Raw genomic sequence first — 12,108 nt, 5'->3', positions numbered from 1 at the left:
TAACAATCGACTATTAGATTTGTGGTTGCAGCTTCAATAGCATAGTTCAATATTTCCATGCGAAGAGTATGCTCTTCATGTGCTGTTATCGTGGTACCAAAGTCGGGGAATTTCAATTCTGTAAGAAACATGTGTTTTAACTTGCTGAGGCGGGGAGGTCTGGGGAGCACGAATGTTAGTGACCCTTCTTGTTCGACACCGGGTACCAACAGTTGTATTTCCACGGTGATAATGGGCTCAGAACTGGACACCACCACCGCTCGGATCCTCCCTGTCTCCGGTTTCACAGACATTTGTCGCCAGATATGTCCACTCAGGTGTGGAGTATCTTCTGTTAGGCACACGCACTCTTCTTGACCTTCTTCGGTCTGATGCTTCAGCGCCCTGAGCACCTTCTTCTGGGTCTGAGTCTTCTGATATCGGAGGAAGGGTTGCTTCTGGAGTTGACCTCAGGCTAGAACTTCTTCTTTGCGGCCAATTTGCTTCTCCACGTGCCCTTCTACTCCTTCTCCTTCTGGTCTGTTCTCGCTCTCTTTCAGACCTGTCAGGGTCAGACTCGTACTCCCAGCTGTCTTCTCCTTCTGTAGCGTCTTCTGTTTCGCTGTTGTACTGACCGTCCTCAGCTTGGTCAGACTCGTTCCCTGCTTCCACTGGCACCTCTACAGCTTGGCTAGCCCCCTCTATGGCTTCTTGGTCCTCAGCTGGACGTCCATCCGAGAGAGGAGCTGGTTCCAGAGGTGCTGGAACCCTTTTCGTATGCGACGCGTGTATCCAGTTGGGCAGGCCTCCCACCTTTACAGCTGTACTTGTGATCAGAATGACCTGGTAGGGCCCACGCCAACGAATATCCAAGCAGCTTCTTCTCACATGTTTCTTCACCAGGACCCAGTCCCCCGGATACAGGTCATGGCAAGGGCCCTGGCACGCTGGAACCTCCGCAGCCTGCACCTGAAGGGACACAGAACGCATGGCGTCAGACAGCCCCTTACAATAGTCCAGGATCATATCATCTGTGATATTTAACAGTGCAGTAGCTGGAATAGATGGCAGTCTCATTGCTCTCCCCATTAACACCTCATGTGGTGACAACCCTGTTCTTCTGTCTGGGGTACTACGAAGGCTCATGAGTACCAATGGCAGGGCGTCAGGCCAACTCAGGGTCGTTGAGGAGCAAACTTTCGCTATTCTGGACTTGATCGTGCCATTAATTTGTTCCACAATTCCTGAGGCTTCTGGTCGGTAACTGCAATGGAGCTTTTGGTCGATATTCAGTGCAACACAAATCATCTTCACAAGCTCGCTGTTAAAATGTGTTCCCCTATCTGATTCCAAAAAGGCCGGCACCCCGAACCGAGGGATAAGTTCTCTAAGCAGTAACTTAGCCACTGTGAGGGTGTCGCACCTACGTGTAGGGTATGCCTCAACCCATCTGGAGAACACACAAACAACCACCAAGACATAGCGGAGGCGGTTGCATCTTGGCATTTCAATGAAATCTATCTGCATTCTGTTGAATGGACCTCCAGACCTTCCTATGTGACTTAGTGCAACTGGTGTTCTTTTCCCTACATTCAGCTGCTGGCAGGTCACACAACGCTGGCACACTGCTTCTGCTGCTATTCTAAACTTAGGATTGTACCAAGTCTGTCTAAACACTCTCAGCATAGCATCTCTCCCTAAGTGTACGGGACCATGTATGAGTCTAGCCATTGGACTCACCATCTCATTGGGCAACACTGCTCTGCCGTCTGCTGAGACCCAAAAATGAGTCTCACCCACTACACATCCTGCCTTTACCCATGTTTCCTTTTCTGAATCAGGAGCATTTTCTTGCATGGTTGACAATTCATCCCAAGTATCAACAGTTTCCAGTATCATGGCTAATTCAGTTCTCACATTTATTCCACCCACATCCACCTCTGTGAAAGAGTAACCTTGTTCTGCGCAATACCGCGCAACTTCATCAGCATATCTATTGCCTTTCGAAACAAAGTCCTCATTTTTGGTATGTGCGATGCACTTTACAACTGCGATACTTGCTGGACATTGCAATGCTTCTAACAACAAGCGCACAAACTCTCCATTGCGAATGGGAGAGCCTGAAGAAGTCATGAACCCTCTTTGAGACCATAACTGCCCGTAATCATGAACTACCCCAAACCCGTATTGGCTGTCGGTGTAGATGGTGACTCGAATTTGATTGCCTGCTAAGCAAGCACGTGTTAGGGCAATAATCTCGGCTACCTGAGCGGAGTGTACTCCTTCCAGGCACCCAGCTTCCACAACTCCTTCAATTGTACAAACAGCATAAGCTGCTCTCAACTGCCCAACTTCGTCTCTTACACATGAGCCATCGACAAAGAAAACTTCGTCTGGGTCGGTCAGTGGCTCATCTACGATGTCGGGTCTGGGTTTGGTGCATAGTTCAGTCACATCGAGACAGTCATGGTCTGAATATTCATCATCATCATCAATATCATTTGGAAGTGGCATTAAGGTAGCAGGGTTCAAAACAGAGCATCTCTTGAGGGTCACGTTCTCTGCAGCAAGAATAACTTGCTCATAGCGCGTGAGCCTGCTATTGGTCAGATGCTGTGTTTTGGTCCTGGTCATCAACAGTTCAACAGAATGTGGCACGCACACCTCTAACGGGTGCCCCATAACGATATTTTCACATCTCTCAATGCTGACACCCGTTGCAGCAACGGATTTGAGACATCCGGGCAACGCTGCGGCTACTGGGTCTAAAGTAGCCGAGAAATAAGCAACTGGTCTACGGGCATTCCCATGGATTTGGACCAACACAGACAACGCACAACCTTCTCTCTCACAACAGTAAAGAAAGAATTGTTTATTGTAATCAGGCATTCCCAATGCCGGAGCACGACACAGGTCCTCTCTCAGCTGTAAGAATGCCATCAAACAGTCTTTGTCCCATGGTACCGGATCACTCACCTCTTTGTGCGTCAGTTTTTGCAAGGGCTTTGCTTTCAGTGAAAAGTTCACGATCCACTGTCGGCAATAACCCACCATCCCTAGGAACATCCTGACCTCTCTCTGTGTCTGAGGCGCGTTCATTTTCATGATCGCCTCTATCCTGTCTGGTGACACTTTTCGTTTGCCTTTCTCAATTCTGTGTCCCAAGTACTGTACTTCTGTCAGGCAGTACTGCAATTTTCCCGGGGACACCTTGTGCCCATTGGCAGCTAGGTGATTTAACAAAGCAATGGAATCTTCCCTGCAAGCTTCTTCTGTTTCTGACGCCACAAGGAGGTCGTCTATGTACTGGACCAGAACTGACTTCTGGGGCAGCACTAGACTTTCAAGATTTTTCTTCAGAAGCTGGTTAAAGATCGATGGACTCTCTGTATACCCCTGAGGGATACGACACCATGTTAGGACGCGATTTTCCAGCTTAAATGCGAAAAGAAAATGGCTATCTTCGTCCAAAGGGATCGAAAAGAAAGCCTGACAAAGATCTATCACAGTGAACCACTCAGCTTGGAATGGAATCTGAAACAGTATCACTGATGGATTCGGTACCACTGGACAACATGAAACGACTATGTTATTAATCTTTCGAAGGTCCTGCACTATCCGAAATTTCCCATTTGGTTTCTGCAGACCCATAATCGGGGAGTTACATGGACTACCCACGATTTCTTTCAGTATTCCCTGTTTAATCATGGACTCGATCACGGGTTTTATGCCTGCAATCGTTTCTGGAGTCAATTTATACTGGGGCGTTCTTGGGAACTCAGCATGCGGTTTCACTACAATTTTCACTGGGTCCACCCCTTTGACCAATCCAATCTCTTCCCCAGTGAAATCCCATACCTCTGATGCCACTGTCTCTCTCAAATCCCAGGGAAGCTCGTCTACTGTCAAAGTAGGGTACAGCTCCACACATATTCTTGAGTTTGCAACTTTGAAATCTGCATCATCATCATTAGTCAATACCTCCACTCCCTGGGGTGTACAATATATAGTACAATTCAATTTGCACAACAGGTCTCTTCCTAGCAGACACACAGGGCTTGAATCGCAAACTACAAATTGGTGCTCATCGCTGTACTTCCCTATTTTCACCTGTACCGGTTCTGTCAATTGGCTGGTTATTCTCCTGTTTGCGACCCCTACCACCTGTATGGTCTCTCCAGACATGGGCAGGTCTGGAACTGCAGCTGATCTGATCGTGGATCTAGTGGCTCCTGTGTCCACCAGAAATGTCGTAGGGCACCCTGCTACTTCTGCTTCAACATAGGGTCCCCTCTGATCTACCTCTAAGGCTGCCCCAAGGGTGCAGTCTTCTCTTTCCACTCTCTGTCCGGTTAATGGGTCCACATAATAGCACTCTTCACCTTCCACAAACAGGGGCATTTGTCTATAGGTCTTACCCATACTCCCTACTCGAGGAGGTTGCGGGAACTGGGCTCGGGGAGGAGCCCCCCCCCCTTTGAGCACCTTTCCTTGGTATGGCGTCGCCCCTCTCATAGGTGCGCTCTGGACCTCTTCCTCCTCTATCTCTTGCTCTCCTATCTCTACATTGTAAGGGCACTCGCGTTTCCAATGCCCCAACTCGTTGCACTGGTGACACCTAGTCGTTTTCTTCAAGGTAGCTATGTCTACTCTGGGTCTGAAGGTAGTACTCTCCTCATTACCCTTGTTCTGACTGTACTGCTTCTTACCTCCTGTACCTGTCCCTTGCTGCTGTTGTTGCGGTCCCCCCTTTCCTGCTGCCTGCAATTGTACCACCATCAGCTTCTCTTTTAGTTTCTTAGCCTTGGAGTCTACCTCATCACAGCAGTACCTGGCATATCTCAGTATTTCATCTAGGGGTCTACTTTGCCAACAAATCGAGTGTTGCTGAATCATTAAACTAATATCCGGTCTCAGTCCCAGGACGAACTTGGACACGAATTGCCCTATGTCCTTTGGATCCATTACATCCAAGCCGCTATACTGTTTAAACGCCTTCAGCAATCTCTCGTAATATTCATGGACTGTCTCTTTGGGTTCCTGTCTCGTTCTGTCTATTCTGACCCAATCTATGTCTTGCATTGGCACTTTTTCTTTCAGCCAAGTCATCACTCTCTCGAATTTTGCCATCACGATCTCGGACGGCCCATTAGTCCTAGCATCTCTCTCTGGCTCCGTTGTGGGCCACTCAGCGCTAACCTTGCATGCTGTCCACAGATCTCCTGGTACTACAATGTCAAACAGCGTGTTCAGATCTATCCATAGGACTTTTGAGATCTTTACAAACCTCTCGACTTGCTTGTACCACTCCACGGGGCTCTCTCGTAACTTGGGGAAAGATGTGGTAAAAGCAGCTAAATCTCCCCTACTCCAAGGGACATGTACATAGCTCCCATTGGCAACTTCACGCAAAGGGTAAGCTTCTATTCCCTGCTGTCCTGGTGTTATACCAATCATGCTTCTTCTGCCGGTCCCTTTCTTGGACCACCTCTCTTCCCATTTATCTAGTGCCCTCCATGTCCTTATTCCAGTAATCAATTCCCTTATGTGTGTTTTCAGCCCAATCGTTCTCCTCTCATCTAGATCTCGATCTGAGTAATGTAGCCTGTGGTTACCCTGTAATGCTTTGGTTCTTGACAAGTCCACCATATATTTGCCTGCTAGTTCGACTAACTTCTCATGGACTGCTCTCGCCTTTCGTGTGATGTCCTTTGCCATATACAGTATTTCATCCTGTTCATACATTTCCATTCTTTCTAAAGGCAGGGTACCATCTACCATGTCATCCAGATCTGACCTTAAGCTGGAGACATCAAGTCTCTTGGCTTTTATCTCAGCTCGCAATATGTCTTTTGAAGGGGGCTCACTGGTCTCCCTACCATCCCAACTTCGAGCTCTGCGTTTGGGCTCAGGAGAATTAATGGGTGGCCTCCCTTGCTCCCATCTCTCCAGGTCCCATGCTCGGCCATCCAATCTTGGAAGGTGATGGAACACGGGCCTTTTATCCCTACTCTCTCTCTGCCCACTCTCGTCTTCTTCTCTCCTCTCACCGCACATCTCTCTGTTATTTTCCCTCTGGTCGCTACACTCCCTTTGCCTCGTATCGCTCAGTATCCGATACGATCCTTCCTGGTTCCCCATATTCCCTGGGCTGCGCTCATTTCTGTCATCACAGGGACTATGGTGCGACCTCTCACAACTCCCATTCTGTTCTCTGGTGCCAGGCACACAGTGTGGACACTTAAAGCTGTTCCTGTACTCTTGCGCTCTCCTCTCCCCTTCACTGAGTATTGGGCACGCCACCCCTTCACTCCCGGGGCCCCCGTTTTCCAGGTCTGTTCTACCTCCATTCCGGGCCCAATGGGTGACTCCCCTACTCCCTCTACAGTCCCACTCCGGGCTACTCTCCCCAGCCCCGCAGTGAGTTCGTGCTCTGCTGTCCTGACTTTCCCTTTCTGCTTCTGCAGCATTGATGCACTTTTGAGCCTTCACTGCCTCATCCCACTGCTTCATGTACTCATTTAGCTCTTGAAAGGATTTTCGTCCAGATCCCCTCAGATCCATTGGCCATCTAGGGCCCCCAGGATCTCCTCCTGGGTCCCCTGCTGTGTGCATCGGGGTGCTCCACTCTCTGGGTATCGGCATCTGACTTGGGGAATTAGTGGTATCGTTCCTCCTTGCCTGCTCTGCTCTTTCTCTGTCTTTCCGTTTCCGTTCTTCCCCTCTTGCTCTCTCTTGGTCATATATCGATATTATAGGACCTATGGTAACAGGTACCTGTAGTGCATCTGGCAATGGGTAGGATGTGGCGCTTTCCGTTTCCGGCGCTCTTTGTACCACAAACCTACCGACCACCTGTTGCACCTGACTAGGCTGGAGCAACTCTTTCTTTGGCTCAGGATCCCACTCTGAACTGGGAAGCAGTCTATGCTCTCCTGCATTGCCCCCCTTTTCTCCTTCAGTATTCTCGACCTCTCCCCCTGCTCTATTATACGGGGGTGGCCTGTCTGTCAGTAATCTGTTTATCAGGCTGTCCTCTGTTTCGCTCTCATCATCTTCTTCTAGGGGGCTTTTATTTACTGGCGCCTCTAACACTGGGTACAGTTTATTTATTTCCAAATTATGCACTCTCCATCTTTTAGCATCCGCATCCCACCTGGCATCCTGTACTGCCCTTACCGAGCGTTTCACCCTTTCTTGTCGTCTGTTCATATTCCTTTCATGCGCTGCCCTAAGCCATGCTTCAAGGGCTTCAAACTGGGTTGGTCTAGGCAAGGGTCTCTTTGAGGTCATGACTGATTTCAATCGATGTAACACCTCTAATCTGAACGTCCCGTACTTCGGGAACGTCAGTTCCTCATTTCCTTCAGTAATCTTACTCCACTCTGATATCCAAAGGATCGTATGCAACCCAACATTTACTGCCATATAACGAGCTGGCGTACCCTCCGGCGGGGCTTCTTCCCCTTCATACGATCCTCGCCTCTCTTTCTTAAACAGTGCTTTCAACCATTTAAAACACTTCATAATTATGCGCACAAAATCCAGCCTCGCTACTCTGTTTACTTCCTGATGACAATCCACCAATCCTGTCGCGGCTTTTTTTGCTTGGCCTATCACAGCGCGGTTTTTCTCCTGTCGGCCAATCACGTCGCGACCCTGTATGACGTGTTCGCTAGCTGGCCTATCACAGCGCGGTCTTTCTCCGGTCAGCCAATCACTGCGCGACACCACCTGACGTCTCTTTTCTCCGCTTCGCAGCAGCACCCCTCCTTTCTCAACTCGTCTCCCGGTTATGCATGCGTCCCATTCATACACTGAAAAATGACTACTTCCGACCAAGCGGTCACTTCTCTCGACTGTACGTCCACAGTCTATCTGTAATTGTCAACACAACTGACGAGACGTCTATCGTCTTTCTGATAGGTTACTTACACACACAGTAACTTCCGACCAGCGTCCGTTACTCACGCACTCACTCTTACGTTCCCCCTATCTCGGTCTCTCGGGTGATCAATGGTACCTCATGACCCCCTTCACACTAGTTGACAATTACTCTGGGTGTCCGATACACCCGAACCACTTAAGCTCTCCTTGAACTTAAGATTTCCACCGGTTGCGCGCGCTCACAACCTGTTCCACAGTCACTCTACAGACATTCAACTCCGCCAGACATTACAACATAGATACAATACAAAACACCGCAATCTAACACGCATAACCCTTTATACTCACTCTCTCTGATACTGCTGCTTTTTCTGTCTCACGTCATCCGGATCTTCATCTGCGGGCTGTTCTTCCGATCATCGATTTCTAGGGGCCTTGGGGTAAGCTAACCTGGCCTAGGTCACCGTCCTCAAGAAGGCAACCATCCTCTATAGCTACCAACTGAAAGGGCGAGATTTTGATCGATACCTTATATCTATTGATCCAAACCTCGATCTGGTCGACTGAACCTTTATTGCCTGTCTTGGAAGGAAACAGTACACCTATCTGCAAATTAGTTCACCCAAGAAAGGACTCTACTCTCAAAGATCACGGACAACTTCTAGGTTTCAAAAGTTTATTGTAAAGATATAATGAGCTGCAAATACAAGCATCTCAGAATGAGATTCACGAGATACACAGGTCCAATTACATACATGTGCTCTCGAAAAGCCCTCAGACGAGCAACAGAAATCACTAACACAAGTTCTAAAAATAGCAAAGCTATCAGCATAGACGCATATCTCTCCTTCATTTAGGTTGGAGGAAAACAAACACAGGTTAGGCGTCCCTACCCTGTTCTAGATGGTATCCCTACTTAACCAAATCCCAACCTAACAAAGGTGTCAGCAATGAATGACCCCCAAGGGAAGTCACCCACTCTAAGTCTCTTGGTGAAAACCTAAAGTTCTCCAGTCATGACCCCTCACTGCCTACCCATCCGCTCTCTAAAGGGTCCTCAGGTCTCTGCTCTAACTCCACCCAGGGGTGCTGTCCCTAATACAAAACAGTCAACAACATTTGAGACGCCCCTTGCGAAACGCCTCTCACGTGGTGCAACTTCAGGCTTTTTCCATGATGCTTTGTATTGGGCCTCAGACGTTAGAGTTGACCTTGCTTCTCAGTCTCTTCTCCGGCCCGCTGATACCCCTTAAACATTCCAGAACCCTCCTCCATGTCTGGGCCGTCTACTGAACAGACCTCTATTCATTCACTTATAATTGGATCCCCCCTTTCCTGTTGCAGACAGATATCTGCCGCCAAGAACCCAACTCTCATAGACTTCTAAAAAGGCTTGCAACATTTCTCAGCCCAGACATGTACGTGTAAATCAATGCTAAAACATTTCAGGCCTACAATATTTCACATTATGATTATAGCATTCAATTTCTTCATTTAATTAAAGCATGTTAAAACTCTTATTCTATTATTTAGAAAACATTACTCTAAATCATGGCCCATTAATGCAATGACCAAAAACGTTAAACAATCTGTGTCGTGAAAAGAAACACCTTCCCTTTTAGCTCCAGCTCTGGCCCTGAGGCCTACCACGTTCTGCGTTTTACCACAGACCATCTTATGTGTTAACAGCTACACGACATAGATTCAAAATAATCACGTCTAATAAAATCATATAATGTCACACATTTCTGTATTAGTTCCACTTCTACTTAAATCTCTATATTAGCTATACATTTAGAATATAATTTCAAATACTATTAGCACTCATGGCATTTCTCATCATGACTTGTGCTTACTATAGGTAAGTGTGATGTACTCATACATTTATATCAGTTTGCGCTCTCTCACATCCTTCAGCCAAGGTTTATTCTGATCAGGTGTCAAATAATATTAATCAAAGTTTTGACTAGTGCCCCTCATCACAGGCACAGACGGGCTAAGTATTCCTAAAGCCTGGGAGCGGATCTAGGGAAACGGGCATAGATCGTGCTTGCAGGTGCCAAATCAAGCTAAGTAGAGTAGAAACCCCCAACCAGACAAAAAAACAATTAATTTGTTCCACGCCAAAGGCGAAGTACGCGTATTTATTACTCTCAAGAGGAAACTAGCCAAACACCCCTAAGTCTGAATTTGTATCATTCACACCTATGAACTGTGTATAAACGATGGGCAGCACCAACATCCTGCATTTCCTCTCCTCTGTATGCTTTTTATATGTTACATTATGTCACGTCTTTGCTGCACAGAGATAACAGCTCTTCTCATCCGTTGAGTGCTTATGCACCAACGTTTCTCACAGCCTCTAGTTTTTTCATAAACTGCACTTCCTCTATGTAATTCGTTAGTCACCGCCTTCCCGTGGAGCATGCTTGGCACGTAACATCCCTCGCGTCCCCATGGATGCCGATCGTGAGCTGGGTGCACAGCAGTTGGTGAGATTATTTTCCCAGGAGGAGAAGAAGACAGCAGTCTCCAAATGCAGGGTCCCCACTCTGACCTCCACCCAGCGCTGCCTCCCGCGAGCCGCTTACCTTGAGCATCCCCTCCGCTGGTCAGAACCGCGATGGCTTTACCGGAGCCCGAAAGGTTCTCGAAAAACTTCTTGTCTGGCTGCGCCATGATCCTTCCGGGTCTTTCCCTTCTCAGGAGTAGTTATTAAAAAAAATACACTTATACAATATAGATTTGCCTCTGATACCCAGGGGGAAATAGGAGGTAGGCACTAAGCACTGCCCTCTGCCTGCAGGAGCGGCCCACGACTCAGGCAGCGGCAGCAGCAGCAGCACAGCGCGCAGTGCGGACCAGGATGCGCTACCGCCCCTCGCTCCCCTACTCGCTTCTTCCGAGCCCGCGCCCCCTCCCCTACTCTACTCCTGCTTTTCAGTGACAGCTCCCCGCAGGCCAACCAATCCTAGCCGGGTCACGTCTATCACTGTCGCGAACCGCCCACCTCTGTGAACGATTGGACTATCAACGAACCACAAGTGGCAGCGGATGTACAGTGGCCAATTGCAGAGGAAAGGGGGCGGGATATGCGTGTAGCCGGGATGCGAGGCTAGGCTGCAAGAGGTAAAGTGACGCTAGCTGCGGATTTTGTTGGTTGGTAACTAGACGACGGATAGAATTACATGGACTGGGTAGTTGAGCTTGAACTGCCTTGGATAGGAAGGAAGTCGGAGGTAGGGAAAGGAGTGAGGGTGAGAGTCAGACCGCTCCTAGTCCACCAATGCACTGTCGAACATATAAAGAAGGTCTGCAGGCTATTCTGCGCCTAAACTCCCCCTGCTTTCTGTTTGCGATTTTAAACGTTATTGTCTCTGCTATGAAATTAAGGAAGATGTACGCTAATTGACCATGATTGAGTTTAGCTCTTTGCATAAATAGGTTTTATGTTATAATAACACACTTTCTTTTTAACAGTACATAAATAGTCTTCCTGATAATTTACCCATGTTCCCCAGTTTTTGTCCGCCTTTGCCTTTTTTGGGAGACAACTTCATGTTTACATTTTTAATTGTCTATTGATGACTAAATTCTGTATGTTCTATGTACGTTTTTATGTGCTCTTATGGTCATTAATTGACAGAAGAAAGGATTTTGACCTCCTAATCCCAAACCATCCTTCTAAAATCTTAGTTTCCCTTCCATGTAACCTCTTACCCTTTCACAACCAGAGCTGCTATACCCATGCACCCACTGACGTCCCCACTTGCTCCCCTGTCACCTTCCCACAATCCGCCCCTGCTCTGCTCCCTAATCATAGCATTGTCTTCACTATACTGTGCTTACCAATCCCAATAACTTGAGAACTCCCCATAACAACAAATTGTCGTGTTGAGACCACCTCCTAGAAAACCCAGACCTGCTTAGCAGCAACAAAAGCAGCCAAGGAAAGACCTGCCCTGTTAAACTGGCCACTAGAATAAATAGAAATCCATAACCACACTCTCCTAATCTAAAAGTCAATTAAAGAGTCACGAAAGTAAGGGGGATAAAGAGATGCTTTATTTATTTATTTTTATTTATAAAGTTTTATATAGCGCAAACAAGATCCAGAAAGATATCAGAGCGCAAATGAAGGAGGGAAGGACATAAATCAAATATTGACAAAAGTAAGAGTACACAACAGGAATTCTCGCCTATATCCCAGACAAATAAACAACTTACTCATAGAACAAAAGA

At 47.5% G+C, this 12,108-nt stretch overlaps 1 protein-coding gene across 3 annotated transcripts in view; it reads right to left on the bottom strand.

Moving 5' to 3' along the window:
- PFKP (phosphofructokinase, platelet) overlaps window positions 1-10,882 on the bottom strand; it is a 383,854-nt gene extending 372,972 nt beyond the window's left edge. Inside the window, exon 1 of one of the 3 annotated variants that reach the window (XM_078663306.1) lies at window positions 10,458-10,882. In XM_078663306.1, the coding sequence (XP_078519432.1) occupies window positions 10,458-10,545 (88 nt within the window). In that variant the 5' untranslated portion in view covers window positions 10,546-10,882. The remainder of the gene's footprint in view (window positions 1-10,457) is intronic. The other 2 variants (XM_078663305.1, XM_078663307.1) reach the window with 2 other exon arrangements.
- Window positions 10,883-12,108: the final 1,226 nt, after the last annotated feature.

Source organism: Lissotriton helveticus, chromosome 10 (assembly GCF_964261635.1).
Source record: "Lissotriton helveticus chromosome 10, aLisHel1.1, whole genome shotgun sequence".
NCBI lineage: Eukaryota > Metazoa > Chordata > Amphibia > Caudata > Salamandridae > Lissotriton > Lissotriton helveticus.
Note: the sequence above shows the minus strand (reverse complement) of the source record. Positions and strands in the feature narration are given on the sequence as shown.